Consider the following 26457-nt stretch of genomic DNA (forward strand, 5'->3'; position numbering starts at 1 on the left):
CTAAGGGAGGGATGGGGTTTAAGGTGGGGTGGGATCTAGGCGGGTGCCTTTTGAGCATAGGGCAGGGCATGGGCGGGGCCTAGGCGGGGGTGACGTTCTAGCGTGGGGCGGGGCCTCAGCTTAGGACCTGCGGGGAAGCGGAGAGGCAGCAAGTTGAATGGGGCAACTCTGGAGTGTGGCGTTCCGGAGTTTGGAGGTAAGGCTCTGGGTGAGTGTGTGTGGGTGGGACTTAGGCCCAGTGCCTTGGAGGGGGTCTCAGAGGGGGTCTCTGAGTGTAGAGGTGGGGACCTGGGGGGGGTGTAGGGGCGGGGCTTGGGCTCTGCGCGGCAGGAGGGAGGCTCCGAGGGCAGAGGATTAGGCCTATGAGCCCAACAGGCTCCCCGGTACCTATGTGGACAGGGAAAGCGCTGGCCCCCTTCCCTTCCATTCCTTCACGTCTGTCCCCCACTTTCTCCCCCAGGGTCTCCCCTGTTGCTGCTGGACCCCCATCTGTGGGTGAGTCCAGCTGGGTGTAAGAACTTCTCCCCTTCCCCAGCTACCCTTCAGGGGTGCCACTACTAGAGGTCTAGACTTTACTTTTCCTCCCCCTTCCCTCCCTCCCACTCCCTCAGAACCCACGTGGCTGGAGGGGGCCTAGCTGGGCAGAGGATCAGGCCTGGGATCTCAGCAGGTTCCTGGGGGTCTAGGTGGGCAGAGGAAACCTGGCCACGGTCCTTTTGATCCTCTGCCCTCCCAGTGGTTCCCCAATTTCCCCCTTCGGGCATTGGATCCCTTCCCCTCCCGCAGCTGCCCCTCAGGGATGCCAGTCCTGTCCAGCCTCCACTTCTCCCCCTTCACTCCCCCCATGCCCCATGTCATACCCGGTTGCTGGGGGCTTCCTCCTGTCCCCTTAGGTGTCCATGGTCCCCCACCAGTGCCTGATAGGTGCCCTAGTTGTGAAGAGATGCAAATTCCGCCTCCTCCTAGTATGCCATCTTGACTCTGCACCCCCGTCACTCCTTTTTGAAGAATTTATTAAAGCTGAATTTGAGCTCTGCATAATTTTCTGAAATTTTAATCTTTACATATATGACAAATTTGAGTCTGTGGAGGGAGAACACTATAATTTACGTTCCTTTAATATAATTATTTTAAAGCCCTTGAATATGCCTGGCCAAAAAAATAGTACCTATTTTTTTGAAACAAGTATTGGCTAGGAATTGAATAAGGAATTTCGCCTAACTTGAACCCGATATTTTATTTTTACAAAGAGAAGGAAATCCTAGAATATAGGATCAAACTTGAACCCGATATTTTATTTTTACAAAGAGAAGGAAATCCTAGAATATAGGATCAAGCTCTCTGGTATTACTCTGACATCGGTTTGTCATTACGTGGACTCTTGAAAGGTAGCATCAAAACCACAATGAGGTATCACCTCACACCCGTCAGAATGGCCATCATCAAAAAATCTATAAACAATTAGTACTGGAGAGGGTATGGAGAAAAGGAGACCCTCTTGCACTGTTGGTGGGAATGTAAATTGACACAGTCACTGTGGAGAGCTGTATGGAGGTTCCTTAAAGAACTAAAAACAGAATTACCATATGATCCAGCAATCCCACTACTGGGCATATACCCTGAGAAAACTGTAATTCGAAAGGACATGTGTACCCCAATGTTCATTGCAGCACTATTTACAATAGCCAGGACATGGAAACAACCTGAGTGTCCAACGACAGATGAATGGGTAAAGATGATGTGGTACATATATACAATGGAATATTACTCAGCCATAAAAAGGAATGAAATTGGGTGTTTTGTAGAGATGTGGTTGGACCTAGAGTCTGTCATATAGAGTGAAGTGAGCCAGAAAGAGAAAAACAAATATCATATATTAATGCATATATGTGGAATCTAGAAAAATGGTACAGGTGAACCTATTTGCAGGGCAGGAATAGAGACGTAGACATAGAGAACGGACATGTGGACACAGCAGAGGAAGGGGAGGGTGGGACAAACTGGGAGATCAGGATTGACGTATATACACTACCATGCATAACATAGATAGCTAGTGTAAGCATTATAAAACACAGGAAGCTCAGCTCCGTGCTCTGTGACAACCTAGCTGGGTGGGATGGGAGGGATCGGAGGGAGGTCCAAGAGGGAGGGGATATAGGTATACATATAGCTGATTCACTTCATTGTACAGCAGAAACTAACACAACATTTAAAGCAATTATACTCCAATTAAAAAAAAAAAAGAAGATAGCATCTTGTGTCTGGAAACATTGAGTTCGGGAATTTCTCTCGTGCACTGGGCTGTGTTTATATTAGGTTATGCATGGCAGTTTGCCAGTTTGTTTTGCAGATGTTTGTAATGTACAGTCTTACATCTTGTTTCTATTTCTGGAACACTTTTAAGTATGACTCATGTTTTCTTGAGGTCATCCTAAAAATACAGCTAGTTTCAAGCATTAATGTAAAATATACCACAGACACCACACAGTAGTACCTAACGCTTTCTCTCAGTAGTTTAATGCGACTTCCTGACAAATTAAACGTTTTCTTTGACAAAATACGCTCTACTGAAATATGAATAAGTGAAAATGGGATTTTTTTTTGAGAAGTGAGTTCTCTGATAACATAATGTGAACAACAAATTGAATTTGAAATTTTAATAAAAGGAGGTATCACTGGTATCACCAAAGCCCAAGAAATAGAATTAGTGTCCATAAAAGCAAGTCCACTAAATTTGATGGAGCCCTGTGAGGTTCATACTTGTAGGGAAAGTCTTGGACCTGAAGATAGAGCCTGTTAAAAAGATTTTAGAGGAGCAGTAGGACATGGTGGCAGGAGTGCAAGCTTTGGACTCAATTTAGGTCTCAATCCTGGTTTATGAACTTATCAACTAACTGTGGACAAATGATGCCACCATAAGAACTTTGATTTTTTTATTCACAAAATGGGGATAATGAATATTTAACAAATGCTTATACTACTATTGGACACTGTTCTAAGTGCCTAATTTAATCCTCATAACCACCTTATAAGTAAGTTCATTTATCATATCCATTATACAGATGGAGAAACTGAGCACAGAGAATTTAAGTAACTGATTAAGATTACACAGTAAACAGCTATACTAAAACAGTTGGGATTTAAACAGTTTGGGTTGAGTCTATATCCTTATATGCGGTAGTCTGCTACCTTCTAGGGTTGTTGTGAGATCTAAATGAGAGTATGAAAAATCATTCGTATTTTTACCCAGCACATGACAGGAAGGCAATAAATTATGACTATCATTATGAGTTATTAAGGGAAGACAAAAGAAGGGAAAAGAAGAGGTCTTTATGAGGGTATAGCGTAGACTACAAGGCAAGCCACAGGGTTCAGAAGCTGCTTATCCATATTAAGAAACTTATGTAGAATTGAAATGTAGAGTCAGGCATTTCCAGATGCCTCTGGCAGGCATGGAGTAGTGGCAGTACTGCCACTGGTTGAGAACCGCTGTTGAGTGGTAAGAGCAAAGGAAGGGATTGCTGCGAATTGTCAGATATGCCTTAGGGCCAGTGGTTCTCAGCATGTGAGGATCATGCTGAGTGGAAGACACTCCCATGAACATACTCAAAGTTCTACACAATTCCCAGGATCCGGCTTTAAATAACTCCATCTCCATGCCTTTCTCTCCCACTTAAGAGGGTACACTGGTGTACAAACTGCTCTTTTATTATAATTTTGTTTCTTCCTTCAGTTTGCTAAGAAAAAGATAAATTATTCCTAAATGTCAGCACTTTGCTAACACTGACAACTTGTGAGGCGAAGAACTCACATTTGATTAGGAAATCCTACCTTCGATTTAAGAAAAAAATCTTGAAAAGAAATATGAGTTCCAAGGTCAAGGCATTCAAAATGGAATGGAACTCTACTGAGACTCTGTCATTATGAATAGTTACAAATAGTTATAAATAATAAAAGGTGGAGGAAGCTGAAGAGACCAACTTGGCTTTACCTGATAGAACTTTGGAAATTTCATATTTTAAATAGTCAAGTCCAGGTAATGAAAGGTCAGGCACATTTCCAAAGGTGAATACAAAGAAGCAACATAAAACTTTAAGAATAGTGTAGAGAAGACCTGTGGCCAAAGTAAACTGAGATTTGTGAAAATGTAAAATAACCCAAAGTGTTTACGTTTTTAATTATATATTTGATATCAGAGTAAGAAGAGGTGGTAGATCTGCAGCATAGGGAACTTTGCGTAATTTTACTGATGGAGAAATTAGAGCTTCTTAACTCTTACTTTGTTTCATCCTTAAACAGCAAGCAGATGGACTTACCTTGAAATAAGAAAGAGTAGACCATATATGACAAAGATTTAAGCCTGGAGTAGGAAAGAAAAATAGTTAAGTGGACATCTGATAGTTAAGAATGAGGTACAGGTGAATTGCTTCCTAGCGTTGTGGAGCTCCTTGAGAGATTCTCAGAGGTATAGGTCTTGGGGCAATGTTTTTTATTCTGTTTTTCATTATTGGGCAATGTTTTTTATTCTGTTTTTCATTATTGTTCCTAAGAACATTTTCCCCCAATTGTCTCTCCCCAATTCCATGGAATTTCAATGCACAGATATATTGTATATCTGTTGATGCACAGCATCCCTTTAGTGGGCAACAGACCATTGTAATAGCTAAGAATTATTCTCAAGTCCCCCTCCAAGAACCAGTTTTTGCCCCCATGCGTGGTGTAGAGGCTTCGTAGAGGACAGGAGAGAAGCCAAGCACCTCCACTTGGGTGATGAGTCTCCTGATTTTCAGACATAGAAGCACTGCTTTGGGGAAATTATAAAATGGTTTAATGTGACCCCAGTGATGTGATACACCAACCAGTCTGCCCAAAACATTTTCCTTGATCTTCCCACCATGATTAAGAAAATCAGAAATTTATCTTTATTTTTTCCAATGATTCAATGTTAACTTTTTTCAGGAAGGGTAGGGGGAACCACCCTAGCAAGATTATGCTGTTGGTGGAGGGGGCGGGGGGAAGCACAGCTTTAGTCCAAGGCAAGCGTTCTTAGATTGATCTTTGAATTCTTTCATGACCTTCCTGGATGATTAAACAAAGATTAACAAGTATGGGTTATTCAACACATACAAAAGACTTCATGTTTTTTATATACATTTACACAATACATATATATATACATATACATAACATCAGTATTGTATGTGTTTATGTATAAAATGCAACATAATAGTAAAAGAAACACTGTACCCACACCCAACTTAAGAAGTAGAATGTTACGAATACCGTTGAAGGTATCCATGAGAATCTCTCTGATTCCATGTCCAAGTATCCTGAATTTATCACTTTTGCATTTTTGCTTTTTCAAGCACTGTTTTATCACATATGTATGTATTTGTAAAGAATTCAGTTTGCTAGTTTATTGAGCTTTATCAAAATAGTGATATTAATCATTAATGTATGATTTATTTTGTGACAAATTTTTTTCTTATTTAAGAGTTAAACATATTGTTGGAAGTGGTGGTAGTTCATTCTGGTTTTTTTTGTTGTTGTTATATAATATTCCACTGCATGCTTTTTATCCATCTCCTGTCTCCAGTTTTATTTTGAGCCACACTGCTGTGAGTATTCTATATGTCTCAATGTATAAGGGCAAGAGTTTTTCTTGTATACCTAGGGAAGCACTTGCTAGGTCACTGGGTGACTTATAAGTGAGCAAACACAAATTAATTGTATTAATACAAACATTTAAAAAAATGTTTAGGGAGAAGATGAGTGGATTGATGGGTGATTTAATAGTAGAGTTAGGGACTTCCCTGGTGGTCCAGTGGTTAAGACTCCACACTCCCAATGCAGGGGCCATGGGTTTGATCCCTGGTCGGGGAACTAAGATCCCGCATGCCACGTGGCAAAAAAAAAAAAAAAAATAGTAGACTTAGAAGGGCATTATACGGAGTAGTCTTCTATTCCCAAAAGAGTTGGTGTAGAATAGACTTAAATTCTAAAGAAGTCATTTAAGTCTACATCAGACTTCCTAACTGTGAAGTTTGAGAGATCTCACAACCCAGTGCCAACTTATTATAGCTTTAAAAAATTTTTCAAAACTGTGATAATCATTAATTGTCTGGGATGATTTGGTCATATCCCCTTTTTAGAACAAAAGAGATGGGCTTTAAAATTGTGACAAAGTAATGGTACTAACTGCTCATATCACCCTTGAAAATCACTTTCATTCCTTTGGTGACACATTGTTCAAGCATTCTTATAAGGTTTTTTTTTTTGGCCACACCATGTGGCTTGTGGGATCTTACTTCCCCGACCAGGGATCAAACCTGGGTCCACAGCAGTGAAAGCCCAAGTTTTAACCACTGGACCACCAGAGGATTCCTGTTTCTTAATAAGCTTTTAAGTATGGGATTATGTGGCTCTTTGTGATGTAATAAACTTTGTTCTAACATTAGATAATAATGGTTTTATTGTAAAACAGTGTGAAAATTCACCAGATGTATGTATGAATGTATATATGTGTATATGTATATATGCATGTGTGTGCATGTGTGTATATATGTGTATGCGTATATATTATATATATATATTTTAACTTAATGTACTGTCTGCATTGGTTGCTTGAAGACTTATATGTAGTATTCTGATTTGCATTTCATTTTACCTTTTTTCCACCTTAAAGTTTCAGACTCTCTGGCTCAATCAGTAATTCAACATCTAAGATGGATAATGCAGAAGGATCTTTTGGGGCAAGATGTCTTTCTAATAGGACCTCCTGGGCCTCTTCGCCGCTCTATTGCTATGCAGTACCTGGTAAGCAATGAATTCTTGTGGATTCCTAAGGGTCTTAACTATGATAAGCTATTTTGTAAATAAATTAAGAATTTATAAAAATATCAGGATTAGTCATTGCTTTAAAAATGTTGACGTTGAAGGGTGATTTGTTTATAAAGCACTTGGAATAAGTTACTTGGGAAGTAAATGTACATTTGCCTTTCATAGCTTTAGCAAATGTTGTTGTAAGTAGAAAACCCTCCACTTCCAGTAGGAAAGAGATCTATCTAAATTCAGGCAATGAGTAGCAGATAGAATCAGCAACACTGAGATTACAAAACAAAGTGCAGTTTTATACTATTCAGGAAGCATTCTTTTATCTTTGGTCCACATTTTGAAAAGCCAAATAATTCTGACTTTTTGATGTTATGTGGTCTTTAAAGGGAGCCTAAGGATTACAGAATCTCTCTTATGTGTTAACTTGCACTCTTTTTTTTTTTTCTTAAATAGATGAGAAAATAAGTTCAGAGAAATTAAATAACTCACTCAAGCTTTATACGTAAATGATGGAGCTAGACTTCAGATCTCACATTACTTCCCCTTTCTGACATGTTATCCCCTTAAACGTTTGTAGTTCTCTGAGTACGGTTGTGAAGCGAGTTGAAATATTCAAATCTCGACACAAATTTTAAAAAATTTACAGGACTTGTTTTCTACTACTTTGTCAGCGTTAATAGGCATTGCTCTAATGATTCAAGGAAGAACACTACCAGATAAGTAGGTCTGTCCCAAAGATACTTTTCAGGATGAAGAGAAAAAGCTTACTTAAAGTTTCCTTTGTAACTTGATATTAAATAATTGATTTCTAAGCTATTGAAATGTACTTCGCGTACTCTTCTATTTCGGTGGTGAATTTATCTTGGTACTTTCAAAATCATGTAGGGCAGGAATGATAAAAATAGAATGGACATATCAGAAACTAACTCCCTCTAGCTCATACATTTCATATTTTTATTTGTTCCTAGAACCAGTTTGTGAGGTACAACGTGCCATTGTAGTATTATCCTCACTTTATTAATATGCAAGGGAAAAGTGTCTTGTCTAAGAATGCAGAGTCAGCCACCGAAAATCCCAGGTCTAGAACCTCTTTAGTTTTAAGATGTGCACTCACTGCCTGGCTCATTTCAAAGGCCACAATATCTCACTTTGATTTTGTTTCTCGCAAGACTTTGAAGCTTGTTAGAAATGTGGAATGAGCCAGGCTAGGAGATTATAGGAGTCTTGTTGGCTCAAAAATGCAACTCAAGTTTATAAGTACAAAGCTTGTATCTTAAAAAGACAACAAGCGCCAAACTTTAAATTGTGAATTAGAGCTGAGGCAGCTTTAGGATGTGGAAATACATGGAAGAAAACTTAATAGCCTAAGCTGCCTTCCAAACTCTGCAACGGGTACTGCTGTCATTAGCTATAGGATCCTATGCATAGTAAGAGCCAGAGTAGATGACATCTTTAAAGGCAGAAATTTGGGGGCAAGCCTGTTGAACCAATGAGAAATTAAATAGAAATAATTTGATAGTTGCATTTATTTCATATTTCACTCATATGAAATGAGTTTTGTAGATAGTTCAAAAAAACCTCAACAGACCTCTGGCGCCTCTCCCATCTGCTGCTTCTGGTGCTGTTTGTCAACTTGCTGGTACCGCTTCTGTGAAGCCACAGCTGAGGAGACCTTGGTGCTTGTCTTGGCTGGTGAAGAGTCCCAGGAAACTCAAGACTGAGGATAACATCCTCATTGTGGCAGTTCAGGGTGCTACCGTGGTACAATTTAACAGTAAGAGGCATACACCACTTTGTCAACCAGTGTGAATGACAGGGTTTTTCAGTGTGGGAGATCGTATTCAGACAATCAATTAAACAAGACAGGAAGACAAAGTCAGAAGGAGGTATCTACTAAAAGAAAACCTGCTACTTAACTCCAAACTTGTGCTCTCGTGGGCAATTCATTCTTATTTAGAGAAACATCATTTGGTATCACCCCATCTTCACCACTGTGGTGTATGTTTTCTCTATTTAAAACTTTTCCCTTCTTTCCACATATACTGAAATTTATGGGTGCATGGGACTCAGCACATTTTAAAAAACTAAATGACAATAATAATGTATTTTTATCAACATCACATGGAGACAAGGTGGAGAAAAAAATCCCATTGTGTGGAAGTATCCCCTTTCACCATTAATGGCATGCTCATTCAACATTTTTCTTTATACTCGTCCAGTAAATTAATTTGTTCTTCCTGTTTAGTAAAAACATATTGTATGCCTTATTGGATTGGAGCACGTCATTGCTTTTAATTCAACACTGTAAAACCAAGGATAATGTTAAAAACTTTTTGTACATAGTTGCTACATATATGGCAAAATTAATTAGGGATAGATTAATTATTCTAAAAGAAATGGATTCTGGATGGTTTCTCCTTCAAATCAAATGACTTTTTGTGTGTGAAATAATAACCCCCTTACCCCCCTCCTCCTTCTCATCTCACTTCTTCTTTTCCTTCCTGAATAGTTATGTATGTGTCTCTCCTGACTATTGATATTTACCTTATTTTCACACTTGTTAAATACCTAACATATTGTTTCAATATATAGTTGGTAAACATTGGCTCCTGGAGTAAATTAATTTAAATCACCCTTTAAAAAAAAGATGAACACTACTTACAGAGATGACTATCGTCTGTCTGAAAATCAAATAATAGCCAAATTATTACTCTTGATACTTGAAAAGAACTCTACAGGAGACATTAAGATTTATAAGATCTAATTTTGATTATTATTGCTTAAGTAGTAAGTAATTAAGTCATAAATTATTGTGTACAGTAGAAGTAGAGCTCTGAGGAGAGATATATACGTATTTTGGTTAATGCTGCATTTATTGCATTTCTCTTAAAGCTGAGGCTCAAAAGGCTTTAATCTAGAATTACATTTAAAATGCTCTTCTGTAGAGTGACATTGTCAGATAACTGGCTCCAAAGCATACGTTGGGAACTTGATTTTTATTTTGGGACATGCTCTGCTCTTCAGGAGTTGACCAAACGGGAGGTTGAATACATCGCCTTATCAAGAGACACCACCGAAACTGATCTCAAACAGCGTCGAGAGATCCGCGCAGGCACGGCTTTTTACATCGATCAGGCAAGTGCTTACCACACTCCAACACGTGATTGTTTACTCCTGGTCTTTAAGAAATTGATTTTTGAAGTAGAAAAAGATTAGCTCATGTAATAGTGAAAGATGGATGTACTGTGCGCTCTCAAGACAGATTTAATTTAGGTTTTCGGTTTTCCTGTTCTTGGAAACGCCTTCTTAGTTTAGTACTAAATAAGAAGCCATAGTTGAAATTAGTGGTTCTAAAATGTTAGCTAAAGATCAATATGCTGATTTCTTAATTTTCAGTTGCTTCCTATTAATTGCCTATAGAAATTTGTTTTGTTTTAAAAAAGAATTAAGGCGATTTTAATATAGGAAATTCTCTAGCACATTTATTAATGTATTCTCAATATAAAGGTCAAGTTTATAAAGGTTTATTAAACATACTGAAATTAGATATATACTTCCAGGAACCGCAGCTTTTTGGAGAGAGTACTTAGGTGTAGGTTACCAATTAAAATAATATTTTTTGAAAATTATAATGAAGCTTGTTGTACATTTCTTTAAATATATTGCTTAAAATATTAAATATTGTTCTTTGTTAGGAATACCTAATAGAAAAAAGGACAGAGGCTTTAAACATTTCATAGAGAAAAGATTTCAAATATTCAATAAATTCGTGACAAGATGCTTGATCTTCTTGTTAAAAAAATAAAAATTAAAACACTAGTGAGCTGCTGTTTTTCCTTCACCTATCAGATTGGTAAAGATTAAATAATTTGCTAAGGTCCATTGTTGATGAGGAAGAAGGGATGAGGAATTAGCATTGCTGTTAACGGGAGCGTAGACTGATGCAATTTTGAAAGAAAATTTGGTGATTATCTATCAAAAGAAAAGAAATTAAACATATTTGTGTCCAGCAGTAATATTTCTAGCAATTTTTCTTTCCAATGTTATTCACACAAAGCGTGTAAAGTTATATATACAAGGATGTTGATTGTAGCGTTGTTTGATATCTTATAAAACTGTAAGTGAAAATTATAATGATGTACATTTAGGAGACTAATTAAATAAATAATGGTAAATAGAATTCTCTGTCACCATTTAAAAAAATGAGTTGAATCTATATGAGGTGATAGGAAAGAAGTCCAGGATATATTAACGGAAAAAAAAATGAAGTTGCAAGACAGTATATATAATATGGTCCCATTTGTGATTTAGAAAAAAAGAAGAAATGTGTAAATGTTTGTGTATACATTGAAAATTTCCAGAAGGAAACACAAGAATCAGTAAATAGAGCTGACCTCTGTGGAGGTATGACTGGGCATTTGGGGTGGGGCGAGGAAAGAACATTCATAGTTCTTTAAATTTGAAGCTTTCCCAGGAGTACACACTATTACTTATAATTAAAAGAGTGAAATTGTAAGAAGCACTGAGTGAAAGAATTTTTGGAGACCAGAATATTCACATTGTCACATAGATGACTAATTAATTACAGAAGGAAAAATGTACTTAAAGTGATTTGACAATAACTACCTTAAACAGTGGTGAGCAAACTTAGCATCATATGGTGGGAAAATCTGAGAAGTTCAGACTTCCAGCAATTAGAAAAGTAATGCTTTGTGGATGAAGCACAGAAATGTATTTAAAGAAATCCATTTTATTCACATAATGCCAAATGTTCACTTTATTTCTAATTATAAATGGGAAAACATGTACTTTTACAATGCTTGCTTCTTTTCGGGACCTAATGAGGATGAAATGAAGGAGATGGGATTTGAGTTGAGATAGTGGGCAGCTGAGGAGAGAGATTAGAACATGAGACCACAGCCTGTGTAGAGGAGAGGGGATAGGAATATATTTAAGTGACGATGAAAGAACTGGTTTTGTCTGGTCGAGCATGGATTTAAAAACATATTTTTTGAGTGGATTTTATACCTAGATGATGGTTGCAATGCAAAGTAAGGAAGAGAAAGGAATTTTTGTACGTTGATTATTTTAAAGACAGCTTAAAACTTTGCCTATTCAGAAATCTCAGAAATGGAGTTATTTCGGGTAACTAAGTTTATTGATTAGCTAAAGATTTATTTCTTGAAGCATAAAATAAATCATTTAGATGAAACTCTGATATTATATTCTTGCCATTCTAAAAAGCATATTTTCAGATGATATCTATTTTACCATTTATAAAATATTTAAAGTGCTATGTAAATGTATGGTAGTATTTTATACTTTCATGTTTTCTTGGTGAATCCTACTTATTATGATAAACATCAGCTATTTAGGATGCTGTAATGCACTGACACCTTCAGAGCCTGTGATGGAGATATAGGCGTGTTAGTCCTTTCTCTAAGTTGCTTCAGGCTATTTATGAGATTGTATCTGATTTTCACATTTTTTTCTTCTCTCTTATTTGGCAGTTAATATTCCTTACTGTTTGCTCATAATCGGATCCTATCAGTTCCTTGTTTAAATCCATGCAATCCCATCACACCCAGAATAAAATCCAGACCCTTTAACAAGGCCACCACACTCTACAGGACCCAACCTTGTCAACCTCATCTCCTTTCTTCTTTCCCTTGCTTTCTAGACTCCAGCTACAGTGACCTTCTTGTTCTTTTAAAGATAGACCAAGTGCTTTCCAGCCTCAGAGGCTTTGTACCTGATATTTCCTCTGCTTGGAATGACCTTCTCCCAGATCTGTACATTCCTGCCTCTTCGTCATTCAGCTTATAAATTCTCATAACATTCTATAATCACCGATCACGCCCATGCCCTTTCCACATGAACCCTGCTGTCATATACATAATGTAATCTTCAGAGCACCTATCACTCTCTGAATTTACCTAATTATTTCTAATTATTTATTTTCATGTTGATTGTCTGTCTTCCCCACTAAAATGTAACTATTTTGCTTATCTCTGGCACCTAAAAACTGTTTGGAATGTAACTGACACTTACATTTTATGACAGGTTTCTCCTTTGGTTAATCAACCTTGTTAAAATTTTAAGTAAATTAAGATTAAATAGGCTCTGGATGGGACCAGGGGGCTTTCCAATGGAAAATATATCTGTCCTTTTGACATCTATTTTGAGTCATCAGAATGAATAATTACCATCTGAATTCTAAATATTTGAAGTTACCAATTGATTACCAGCTACTCATGTTTGTTAGAGTGAAAGATCTTTATTTTATTTAGAAATTTCTTTTATTTAATATTCTTAACCGTTGACTTTGATGTCTGGGATCAAGGGAAAGGCAGTATCCATATAACCATCAGGTGAGGTTTCCTAATGTAGGTGGGTCAACTAGATGAGAAATACCTGTGGCCATCTAGTGGGTGCTAAGGAGAAAAAGTTTGGGGTTTTCAGTGTGGTTGACATTGTATGCACATATGACTGATGTCCAAGTAATTTCTAATTGACATTTCAGCTGGAAACCTTGACAAAACTCCCAAATCCGATTTGGGGGTCATGGCCATAGACTGCTTTTATTCATGCAGGATTTTGGATAATTGATGATGAAATGAGAGGTTGAGCTCAATTACTACTCTTGAAGATCAGAATTGGTTAATAATTTTGTAGTAGGGAATTTATATTTTCTTTCAAAATAATGTTTTTTTCTTCTGATTAATAAAGTCATAAATGCTCATTTTATAGATATATATGTGTGTGTATACACATATCGTATTTATTAATTAATAAATATTTATTGAAATGACTGCTGTGTGTCTAGGTACAGTGAACAGAAGAAACAAATTCCTCCCATCATAGAGCTTATGTTTTAGTGGGGGAAACAAAATAAACATAGTAAAGAAGGATAGTATAATAGAGCAAGTGATAAAGAGCATAGGGAAGAATATAAAAATTATTTATCTTCCCCTTCAAGACCAACAGTGTAAATATTTTCTGTATTTCTTTCTATGATGCCTATATTCATATCTATTTAATCAAGTATAGTAATCTTTACCAAAATGGTATACCATGCATATAAGGTTTTACAGTCTGCTTTTTTTAAAACATGATATTTTTTTAGGAGCATTTTCCTGTGATATTAGATATTCCTGAAAAATATGACTTTTAGTGTCTGTACAGTATTTCATCAAATAGATGTGACATTATATATTTAATATTCCCATTTTATCTACCTTCCCATGTTGTTGGCCATTCAGGTTCCTTCTAAGTTTTCACTGTTATAAATAACTCTTTGGTGAATATCTCTGTACTTAGATCTTATTATTACCTTGGATGATTTTTTTAGACTTGAATGCTGGAAATATAATCAAAGGGTCTAGACATATTCAAGAGTTTCGATATACATATATCGCCAAATTGCTTTCCAGAAAGGGTGTTCCAACTCGTACTCTCATCAGTGTGCACTGAGTGATTGCCTCATGGATTCTTGTCAATATTGAGTATTTCCATATATGTACTTTGCCAAACTGATAGACTTTAATTTGCTTTAAAAAGTACTAACCAGGTTGAATCATTACTGGTAGACTTTAATTTGCTTTAAAAAGTACTAACCAGGTTGAATCATTATTACGTTTATTGACTGTTGCTTCTGTAAGATGTCAATGAACTGAGTGGATATAGAAAAGGAGAGAGATACTGATGAAATAAATAAGTTACCATCTGTCAAGAAAATGTTGACATATACCCCATGTTTGTCTATGTAAATATTTACTGTAACTTATCCACTTGTTAATGTGAAGGTAACTTAAATATTTTTTATGCAATTGTTTTGCTAAATAGATTATAGGAACTTTTTGAAAAGAAAAATAGGTTAAAGAACAGAAATATGAAAATTTATATGACATATTATGACACTTATGGAGAAATAAGGAGATTAAGATTCTTTGCTACCATATTAACTTTCATTTGTCTTTGAAGGTAAAATAACCGAAGAAAAGCCTAAATTGTTGATATTCTAACCCTTTAAAAATCTATTACTCTAATTTTTTTCCTTACCTTACTTGTTGACATTTTTATCATTAATTCTGTTTATTGTCCTGTGAGCCAAAGAGTCCTGTGTCCAAAGAGCCGGAGAGGAAGACTTTTAAGTCATTATACATTGCTTGCATTTCTCAAATATAAGCTGTTACAAATTAGCTAAGCTACAAATAAATTGTGATTAAGTTTTTATGTCTGGCTGACAGGAGACACTCTATATAGCGTTAATTTGGGGAGTAGAAAGCCAGGATGGGGAACTTCAAATGATTTTTTTCAACTTTTCTAAACCAGTAACTCTTTTCACACTAGAATCTTGTTAATTTGTTTGACATAATAATGTCAAGTTCCTTAATATACAATATACATATTCAATATTACATATAAAATGCACTTTAAACAATTACATAATATTTTAATGTATCCTCTGTTTCGGATAATTTTTTTTTTTTTTTTGCGGTACGCGGGCCTCTCACTGTTGTGGCCTCTCCCGTTGCGGAGCACAGGCTCCGGACGCGCAGGCTCAGCGGCCATGGCTCATGGGCCCAGCCGCTCCGCGGCATGTGGGATCTTCCCGGACCGGGTCACGAACCCGTGTCCCCTGCATCGGCAGGCGGACTCGCAACCACTGCACCACCAGGGAAGCCCTCAGATAATTCTTGATTCTCTTTTATTAGTAGAAAAGTAAGGATTAACTTTTTTTTAATTTGCTGCTTAAATGTTACAAGTCACTAAAAGCAACTCTTAATATATTGAATAACAGTGCTATTGATCAGAAGATGAGATTTTTATCTTGTATAAGTGCCGTTTACTTATTTTAGCAAATAGGGAAAAACATTGACTTGTTTTTTGAGAATGATTGAATTCTAGTACCTGCACCAAATCCTTTGCAACCGTATTGTTATAATATGTCCCAGTTGTCACTAGGACAGTTGGAAAAGGTCTCTCTGTGTTTACTCTGGCCTCTGTATTAGTCAGAACTCAGGCCGTGGCTCCTTACCATGTTGCCATCTTGCTCAGGCCAACTCTTATCTACTCATATGTTAAATGTTTGACAGACTTATATAATTCATTTAAAAAGAATCAAGGGAGATAAAAAATAACTTTCATTAAGGGGACCTCTGTTGTGCTAGGTGCTTTATATGACTGCATTTAATCCTCAAAACATCCTTAGGATGGAGGTGACTTCCACATCTTATAGGTGAAATAAGAGTCTTTAGGGGGCTATGGTCATACAACTGATAAATAGCAGTGGTAAGATTTGAACCAGGATCTGTCCAGTTCCAAAGTGTAGCTTCTTTCTGTCATATGCTACTTACTTGAAAGAGCAGTGATGATGATGATGATGATGGTGATAATGACAACTACTACAAGGATAATAGTATTTGTAATAATAACAGTCAAGTGGTTTTCTTTTTAAGGTTTACTGTGTGCCAGAGGTTATCTTATTTAATCTTTACCATAATCTATGAGATAAGCACCATTACTAGAAAGAAATGGAGGCTTAGAGAGGAAAGTGACTTATCTAAGTCACCCATAGCAGGTGATAGAGCAACCAAAAATCAATCTGATCCTATTCTGATATTTCAAAATAAAGAACTTGAAATATATATATTTTTCATTTTTCTTTGGCTTCTTCAATGCTGTTACACTGTAACCATTTTGAGTATTTGAAGTTCTTTGGAATCTATTTTCATTAGATCATGACTGTATTAATAATAATTTATATTTTAATAGGTTTTACAGCTTTAAATATTTTTCTAGTACTGCATTGATTCATGAATAGTGGCATTGTACAGTACCCCTTGAGGATATTCTCATTTAGTAAACGAGGACACAGACCTCCAGATGAATTGTTTACCTAAGGTCTTTTATCAAATCAGAAGCAAATCTAGAACAGGGCTTAGACAGTTTATGATTTTAGGTCATGCAGCTGCTTTTATCTTGAACTACTTTGTATCCATGTGTTAGGTGGTTAAAGCTGCTATATGGGGTGCTTTGTCCAGAAGGATCTTTCTGCATTTTTTCTGATTTCTATTTGAGAAATTAGGTCTCTGGAAGTTCTATAGCTTGAAGGGCAGGAAATGAGCCTTATGGTTGATCTAATTTCTACATTAAGGAATGATCACCAGTATTCATTCCACAGAAAATATATATGCACTGCTCCCTTCTTTCTTTTTAAATTTCACAAGAAAAGTTATACCACAATTATTTTATTTAAAAATCTGTATAGAAAAGTTTTGAAATATGTAGGCTACATCTCTCATGCTGACAGTTAAACTTGTCAGTTCTGTTTTCATATCAAGTGTGGGCATAGATAAGTATTCTTCATAAAAAAATTCTTTCTAAACTTACATAACAGCGGCTTTCAACTGAATGGTTACATTTTCATTCCATAAACACTAAAAGCCTGCTGTGAGCCAGTTTTGCACCAATATGACATAAAAAAACAGGGTTCTCACTCCTTGAAGACCTAAGAATCCTGCTGGGAAGATTAAACAGGTATATGAGAGAACTAGGAAAACTTCAGTGTTGTGTTTCCACACTTTAAGTGCTGAGCAGACAGAGGGCAAAGGGGGCATTAATGCAAGGAGGTTAAGATGCTTGGGCCTCTGTTGGGCCCAAAACTTGTAGCCATTTTTTCTCTCCAGCATCTCCTGTTAAGTCTGAGATTTATAGTCTGGTACAATATGTTGCTGATATATTAAAGTACTTAATGGATTTGCTATTCAGTTTTTAATATCCTTCTTTACAAATATGATCAGACTGCGTTAATAAAGTTTGACAGTACTGATTAAAGTATTTTAATCATTTTATAGACTATTTTAAGAAAGAATCAGGAAGCAAAGAGATCCTAAAATAGTAACGTTTTCTCCTTTTAGCCAATAATTTTGCTTACATTTAAAATTTTTAATTTGCATATGCTCTGGGTATATAACTACATAACCAAAGGGCAAGTTGGGAGGAAAGTTAAAAATCTTGGGTGATCTTTTGCACGTCGATTTTCTTTCATTTTTTTCTAAAAAATTATAGCACTCTTACAAGTTTATAATCCTCTTTTCATATTCTTATCTTTGAATCCAATTGCACTATAAAGCATCCATCCTCACTGCCAATTAAATGTTGTATAAAATAAATAAATAATTTAACATTGAATTAATAAGAAAAAAGTTTGGATTTTTTTAAATTAAATTTTATTTTTTTATTGAAGTAGAGTTGATTTACAGTGCTGTGCCAATCTCTGCTGTACAGCAAAGTGACTCAGTTATATAGATACAGACATTCTTTTTTTATACTCTTTTCCATTATGGTTTATCACAGGATATTGAGTATAGTTCCCTGGACTATACAGTAGGACTTTTTTATTTATGGGAGGATTTTTTTTTTTAAATTTTTAAAAATTATTTATTTAATTTTTGGCTGCATTGGGTCTTTGTTGCTGCACGTGGGCTTTCTCTAGTTGTGGCGAGCAGGGGCTACTCTTTGTTGCAGTGCACAGACTTCTCATTGCGGTGGCTTCTCTTGTTGCAGAGCATGGGCTCTAGGCATGTGGGCTTCAGTAGTTGCAGCACGCGGGCCCTAGAGTGCGCAGGCTTCAGTAGTTGTGGCTCACAGGCTCTAGAGGGCAGGCTCAGTAGTTGTAGTGCACGGGCTTAGTTGCTCCACAGCATGTGGAATGTTCCTGGGTCAGGGATCGAACCGGTGTCCCCTGCATTGGCAGGTGGATTCTTAACCACTGTGCCACCAGGGAAGTCCCAGTGGGAGGATTTTTAAAATTATTCTTAATAAAGTTGCGGTAAACCACGTAATCATGTATCTTGCTAATGAAATAGGTGTTATAGATGGCATGATTCAGTCCCTCTTTTCCAGCAGGTAAAATTTCATCACCTTAAGGACGACTGAGGACTAGACGTATTGAGATATGGTGCCTGTTCCAATTAGCTCTTTTAGTAAAGAAGCAGGAAGTAATGAACGCTCCCATTGGAACGGCGGCAGTGAGAATGAAGAGAGTTCATGGATGCATGAGATATTTAGAGGTTACACTTATATTGTTTGAGGAATCAGAAGTAATGAATACCGGATGGCAGGAGAATCAGTGAAACTTTAATTGAAATAGACATTAGGGGAGGGCCTCGTTTAGGGAAGAACTCATGAGCTCGATTTGATTAAGCACGTTGAGTTTGAACAATCCTTATGGAGATATTTTTAAAAGGTATTTGGAAATGTGAGCCTGGAGCTCAAGAGAAAGGCTAGGGTCACACAGTCTATTCCTCAAGAATAATGAAATAAAGAAAATGGAAAAGTCTTATCTATTGTTGTTGTTATACTTAACATAGCAGATAACAGAGCGCCTGCCATGTAATTAATACTCAATGAATGAATAAGAATTTGTGGGTGTAGGTTTGATCTTTGCCAGTGGAATAACCAGTGAGAAAAGGGGGGGGTGAAGGTTAAGAATAAAATCTTGGGAAATACGTGCCTTTTAGAGGACAGGAGGCAGAGGGAGGGCTGGGGAAAGCCAAGGGGAAACCAACCTGGTAAATGTTCATAGAAGATAAAGCACAAGAGAGGATCAACGGAAGAGGATTGAAGGACAGGAGGACACAAAGATCAAGAACAAGCTTGATTTTTGGCAGTTTTATTTTTGGTACTTTCAAGTGAGCAGTTTCAGTAAAATAAGGGCGATGGATGCTTATTAGAGGCAGTTAGTATGTGGACTATTTTCAAGAGGCTTGAAAATAAAGGAGAGGAAAATGAGAGCATATTAAGAGGTATCAGAAGACTGTAGATTTTCTTAAAGTAGAGACATGTATGTAGAAGAAAAGGAATCTGAAAATGCAAATAAGATATGATATAGTTGACGGAAGATTTTGGAGGAGGTGAGAGGGAATGCCATAAGCTCAGAGTACAGAGAGCTAGTCTTGGAAGGGTAGGAGTGATACTTTGTCAAAGACAAAGTTCCTCCTCATCATCATTTGAATATGCTCAAGTCTTTGCATCATTAAAAAAAATGACTGCTGCTGCACTGTCCCCAGCTCCATCTCCCTTTCTATCAACAGGTCCCTCCCTTCTTCTCTTCATGGCCAGTTATTTTGTAGAATGTTGCTCGGTATGGGTTTGTCTGGTGTTTCCTCATGATTTGGTTAAGATCATGCATTTTTTTTTTTTTTTTAGCAATAATGTGAAATTGATACATTTCATTGCTGTATGTTAACTGATCACTTGGTTAAGGTAGTATCTACCAGGTTCCTTCACTGCCGTGTTATTTTTTCCCTTTGTCGCTTATAAATATCTTGTTGGGGGAGATTTTCTTGAGTCCTTGCAAATATCCTGTTTCTCGTCATACTCTTTTTTTTTTTTCACCTGATAACGCGGGCCTCTCACTGTTGTGGCCTCTCCCGTTGCGGAGCACAGGCTCCGGACGCGCAGGCTCAGCGGCCATGGCTCACGGGCCCAGCTGCTCCGTGGCATGTGGGATCTTCCTGGAACGGGGCACGAACCCGTGTCCCCTGCATCAGCAGGCGGACTCTCAACCACTGTGCCACCAGGGAAGCCCTTTCATCATACTCTTACCCACTAATTTTACCATCCATTGATGATTGTTGCTTCCAACAGTTATTACTATGGTGTGTGCCAAATCGTGACTTTCTATTTCTATCCGTCATTCAGAGTAGAGGTTCTTAACTTGAGGTCTCTACTGTAGACATATACCTGTGTGCATTTTACTCTGGAGAAGAGGTGCAGCATTTAGTTATCAGGTTTTCAAGAGGTCTTTTTCTATCCATCACTCCTTTTCAACTATATGATCACAGCACCTAACTCCATTAAGGTAGATGAAAGGAATCCTTTGTGTATTTGACTTCTGCTTCTGATCTCTCTCTCTAGCTTATTCCAGATTCCTCTGGAAAGGTGCAATGCATAATTGACCAAGGTCTCCTGGAGTAAATAAAAGCAGATGCAGTGTCTGTTGTTGTCCTATGTTGTCAAGATTTTGTCTTTCCTGGCCCACAGTTGGGAAACCACTAAATTTTGATATACATATCTCTAGTTTCATCTCAGAGAACATGTATTTTCATCTCTATGAAATGTTTAAAAATTAAATACAGGGCTTCCCTGGTGGCGCAGTGGTTGAGAGTCTGCCTGCCGATGCAGGGGACACGGGTTCGTGCCCTGGTCCGGGAAGATCCCACATGCCGCGGAGCGGCTGGGCCCGTGAGCCATGGCCGCTGAGCCTGCGTGTCTGGAGCCTGTGCTCCGCAACGGGAGAGGCCACAACAGTGAGAGGCCCGCATACCGCAAAAAAAAAAAAAAAAAAAAAAAAGTTAAATACAATGTTTAGTCTGTTCTATAACTAAGATTGATAAAAATTTTAGTTTTTTAAATATAATATTGCCACAAGTTGTGATAACTTAGTTTTTTTTCTTTTTCTTTTTTTAAATTGAGGTATAGCTGAGTTTCTTTTTATTATGAGCTGTGTTTTCTTGGAGTAAATAGATTCTTGTGAAAGAAAGCTTAATTGAGACCTTATTTGAAACATGAATTTTTATAAGAAGTAGTTTATGTTTTATTTTTAATGTTCTGGAAGCCATTTCTATAAATTTGTCCTTTTCTCAACTAGCAAAAATGAGATTCTTATTTTTTTTGTTCTTTAGGAGATACTGAGTCACTTCTATCCATGCATTTAAAAAAAATAAAGCTGCTACCACAAGATAGTCAGTTTTGTAGGTTTATTCATGAATTGATCTTATTTTTAAAATAGGATGATCTTCTTGAGTCCAATTGTGGTTTTCATAAAAGTTTATTTTTTTATGATAGTACATAGACACTTGAAATGAATTCTGCAATATAGTGCAAAATTCAACAGCTTATTAAAAGGAGGCTTGATTAAGCAATGCCTGTGTTTTTTGCACAGTTGGAAAGTCAATGCTTTGCTATTTGAGAAATTTCTTTGTATATTTAGTCTCTAAAAAAAAATAGAGATCGTCTTTTTCCTCCCTTCAGATATTCAGATTGTTTGGGGGCAAATTAATATAGGGAAAATTAAATTTTAAGCAAAGGGGTCAGTATAAAACAGACAGATTTTTCTAGTAAAGCAGTATGGTATATATAAGCATGGGGGAAATCTCAACCAGTTCACTGTTATAAAAATACCACGTGTGTGGCAACTAATATCAGGAAAAGTATTGGAATGATAAATGCCATACTGGGGTAGACATATATGTTAAGTTAAGGAGCTTGGACTTAGAAGGGAGGAGATCTGAGACTTAAGGAGGGCCTGAATTAGAGGAGTGGTAGAAGGAATGAGTTCCAGAAATATTAAAGAAGTCCAATCAGCAGGACATGGTGATAAATTGAATGTAGGAGATGAGATAGGAATCAAGGACCTGGCATGGGTGTATGGTGCTCCTACCTTAAACAGAAAGATAAGAGAAAGAGGAGGTTTTGGGGGAAATCTGATGTGTTCGGTGTTGTACAAGAGAGCCTGAGGTGCTTCTAGAGTCTGGTTGGAGGCATCCATGTGACAGGACTATGTGGTGGGGCTCGCTGGGAGCCTGAGGCTGAGAGTCGTTAGCATAACAGTGGTGGTTGCAACTATGTGATTAAGTATGATTACTCAGGCCAGACCTTACAGAACAAGAAGAGTTTGGGGTTAAAGATGTAGTTGTGGCACCACCTACATGGAATGGGCAAGCAGAAAAGAAAGTTCTTTTTTAAGAGAATACAGTGCCATAAAGACCAAAAAAGGAGACTTTTAAGGAGAGAGTGATAACATAAGTTTAACAGCTTTAATCCTAGTCATGTTGTTAAGTACACAGGAGAAATGTCATTGAGGTTTTCTTTTTTTTTTTTCCTTTTTAATATTTATCTATTTGGCTGCACCAACTCTTAGTTGCAGCACATGGGATCTTCATTGCCACATGCGGGATCTTTTAGTTGCAGCATGCGGGATCTTTAATTGTGGTATGCGGGCTCTTTAGTTGCGGCATGCGGGATCTAGTTCCCTGACCAGGGATCGAACCCCGGGGCCCCTGCATTGGGAGCGTGGAGACTTAGCCACAGGACTACCAGGGAAGTCGTGAGATTTCCTTTTTTTTTTTTTTAAGCAGATTTTCAAGCATTTTGACCAAAAGGTAGATTTTTCTATTTTGTTCAGCATCTATCAGTTAAAGAAAGATTTTTTTCACATCTTTAGTACTTCTTAAAAAATTATATTTTTCCTGCTTCTTACCATTTGGGGCCTACTTTATTTCCTATTTTTCTCTATTTCTAATTTTCTTAAACTTGGAAGACTTATAGGACTCTGGTTATGATCAACCTGCCGTAGGCCAATGTAAAACCTGACTCTTTTCTGTTTTGGTAAGTTGTTAATGTTGTCAGCATTGAACATAACACTAAATCTGAATCCATTTTGATGGTGACTCATTTAAAATATCACAGTCTTTTTTTCCTTTTTTTAAAATTTTTATTGGAGTATAGTTGCTTTACAATGTTGTGTTAGTTTCTACTGTACAGCAAAGTGAATCAACTATATGTATACATATATCACCATATCCCCTCCCTCTCGTGTCTACCTCCCACCCTTCCTATCGCACCCCTCTAGGTGGTCACAAAGCACCGAGCTGATCTCCCTGTGCTATGCAGCTGCTTCCCACTAGCTATCTATTTTACGTAGTAGTGTATAGTGTATAGTGTAGTGTATATATGTCAGTGCCACTCTTTCACTTTGTCCTAGCTTACCCTTATCCCTCCCTTTGTCCTCAAGTCCATTCTCTACGTCTGTGTCTTTATTCCTTTCCAGCCCCTAGGTTCTTCATAACCATTTTTTTTTTTTAGATTCCATGTATATGTGTTAGCATACGGTATTTGTTTTTCTCTTTCTGACTTATTTCACTCTGTATGACAGACTATAGGTCCATCCACCTCATCACTACAAATAACTCAATTTTGTTTCTTTTTATGGCTGAGTAATATTCCATTGTATATATGGGCCACATCTTCTTTATCCATTCGTCTGTCGATGGACACTTAGGTTGCTTCCATGTCCTGGCTATGGTAAATGGAACTGCAATGAACATTGTGGTACATGACTCTTTTTGAATTATGGTTTTCTCAGGGTATATGCCCAGTAGTGGGATTGCTGGGTCATATGATAGTTCTATTTTTAGTTTTTTAAGGAACCTCCATACTGTTTTCCATACTGGGTATATCAATTTACATTCCCACAAACAGGGCAAGAGGGTTCCTATTCCTCAACACCGTATGCAGCATTTATTGTTGATGATGGCCATTCTGACTGTTGTGAGGTGATACCTCATTGTAGTTTTGATTTGCATTTCTCTAGTGATTAGTGATGTTGAGCATTCTTTCATGTGTTTGTTGGCAGTCTGTATTATCTTTTTTGGAGAAATGTCTATTAAGGTCTTATGCCCATTTTTGGATTGGGTTGTTTGTTTTATTGATATTGAGCTGCGTTAGCTGCTTGTAAATTTTGGAGACTAATCCTTTGTCAGTTGCTTCATTTGCAAATATTTTCTCCCATTCTGAGGGCTGTCTTTTGGTCTAGTTTATGGTTTCCTTTGTTATGCAAAACGTTTTAAGTTTCATTAGGTCCCATTTGTTTATTTTTGTTTTTATTTCCATTTCCCTAGGAGGTGGGTCAAAAAGGATCTTGCTGTGATTTATGTCTTAGAGTGTTCTGCCTGTGTTTTCTACGAAGAGTTTGATAGTTTCTGGCCTTACATTTAGGTCTTTAATCCATTTTGAGTTTCTTTTTGTGTATGGTGTTAGAGACTGTTCTAATTCCATTCTTTTACATGTAGCTGTCCAGTTTTCCCAGCAATACTTATTGAATAAGATGTCTTTTCTCCATTGTATAGTCTTGCCTCCTTTATCAAAGATAAGGTGACCGTATGTGTGTGGGTTCATCTCTGGGCTTTCTATCCTGTTCCATTGATCTATATTTCTGTTTTTGTGCCAGTGCCATACTGTCTTGATTACTGTAGCTTTGTAGTATAGTCTGAAGTCCAGGAGTCTGATTGCTCCAGCTCTGTTTTTCTTTCTCAAGATTGCTTTGGCTCTTCGGGGTCTTTTGTATTTCCATACAAAGTGTGCAATTTTTTGTTCTAGTTCTGTGAAGAATGCCATCGGTAGTTTGATAGGGATTGCACTGAATCTGTAGATTGCTTTGGGTAGTGTAGTCATTTTCACAGTGTTGATTTTTCCAATCCAAGAACATGGTATATCTCTCCATCTGTTTGTATCATCTTTAATTACTTTCATCAGTGTCTTATAGTTTTCTGCATAGAAGTCTTTTGTCTCCTTAGGTAGGTTTATTCCTAGGTATTTTATTCTTTTTATTGCAGTGGTAAATGGGAGTGTTTTCTTGATTTCACTTTCAGATTTTTCATCATTAGTGTGTAGTAATGCAAGAAATTTCTGTGCATTAATTTTGTATCCTGCTACTTTACCAAATTCATTGATTAGCTGTAGTAGTTTTCTGGTAGAATCTTTAGGAATCTCTTTGTATAGTACCATGTCATCTGAAAACAGTGACAGCTTTACTTCTTCTTTTCCCATTTGGATTCCTTTTGTTTCTTTTTCTTCTCTGATTGCTGTGGCTAAAACATCCAAAACTATGTTGAAAAATAGTGGTGAGAGTGGGCAACCTTGTCTTGTTCCTGATCTTAGTGGAAATGGTTTCAGTTTTTCACCATTGAGAATGAAGCTGGCTGTGGGTTTGTCATATGGCCTTTATTATGTTGAGGTAGGTAGCCTCTATGCCTACTTTCTGGAGGGTTTTTATCACAAATGGGTGGTGAATTTTGTCAAAAGCATTTTCTGCATCTGTTGAGATGATCATATGGTTTTTCTCCTTCAATTTGTTAATATGGTGTATCACATTGGTTGATTTGCAGATATTGAAGAATCCTTGCATTCCTGGGATTAACCCTACTTCATCATGGTGTATGATCCTTTTAATGTGCTGTTGGATTCTGTTTTCCAGTATTTGGTTGAGGATTTTTGTGTCTTTGTTCATCAGTGATATTGGCCCGTAGTTTTCTTTTCTTGTGATATCTTTGTCTGGATTTGGTATCAGGGTGATGGTGGCCTTGTAGAATGTGTTTGGCAGTGTTCCTCCCTCTTCTATATTTTGGAAGAGTTTGAGCAGGATAGGTGTTAGCTCTTCTCTAAATGATTGGTAGAATTCTCCTGTGAAGCCATCTGGTCCTGGGCTTTTGTTTGTTGGAAGATTTTTAATCACAGTTTCAGTTTCAGTGCTTGTGATTGGTCTGTTTATATTGCCTATTTCTTCCTGGTTCAGTCTCAGATGGTTGTGCTTTTCTCAGAATTTGTCCATTTCTTCCAGGTTGTCCATTTTATTGGCATATAGTTGCTTGTAGTAATCTCTCATGATCCTTTGTATTTCTGCAGTGTCAGTTTTTACTTCTCCATTTTCATTTCTAATTTTGTTGATGTGAGTCTTGCTTTTTTTCTTGATGAGTCTGGCTAATTGTTGTTTATCTTCTCAAAGAACCAGCTTTTAGTTTTACTGATCTTTGCTATCATTTCCTTCATTTCTTT

General features: G+C 37.1%; 1 protein-coding gene across 1 annotated transcript in view; it reads left to right on the plus strand.

Moving 5' to 3' along the window:
- VWA8 (von Willebrand factor A domain containing 8) overlaps positions 1–26457 on the plus strand; it is a 370368-nt gene that overhangs the window by 35950 nt on the left and 307961 nt on the right. Inside the window, exons 3-4 of the mRNA XM_082859564.1 lie at positions 6686–6816; positions 9859–9969. Coding sequence (XP_082715690.1) covers positions 6686–6816; positions 9859–9969 — 242 coding nt within the window. The remainder of the gene's footprint in view (positions 1–6685; positions 6817–9858; positions 9970–26457) is intronic.

The sequence above is a fragment of the Leucopleurus acutus genome, assembly GCF_964270905.1.
Source record: "Leucopleurus acutus genome assembly, chromosome: 18".
In the NCBI taxonomy this organism is placed as follows: Eukaryota; Metazoa; Chordata; class Mammalia; order Artiodactyla; family Delphinidae; genus Leucopleurus; species Leucopleurus acutus.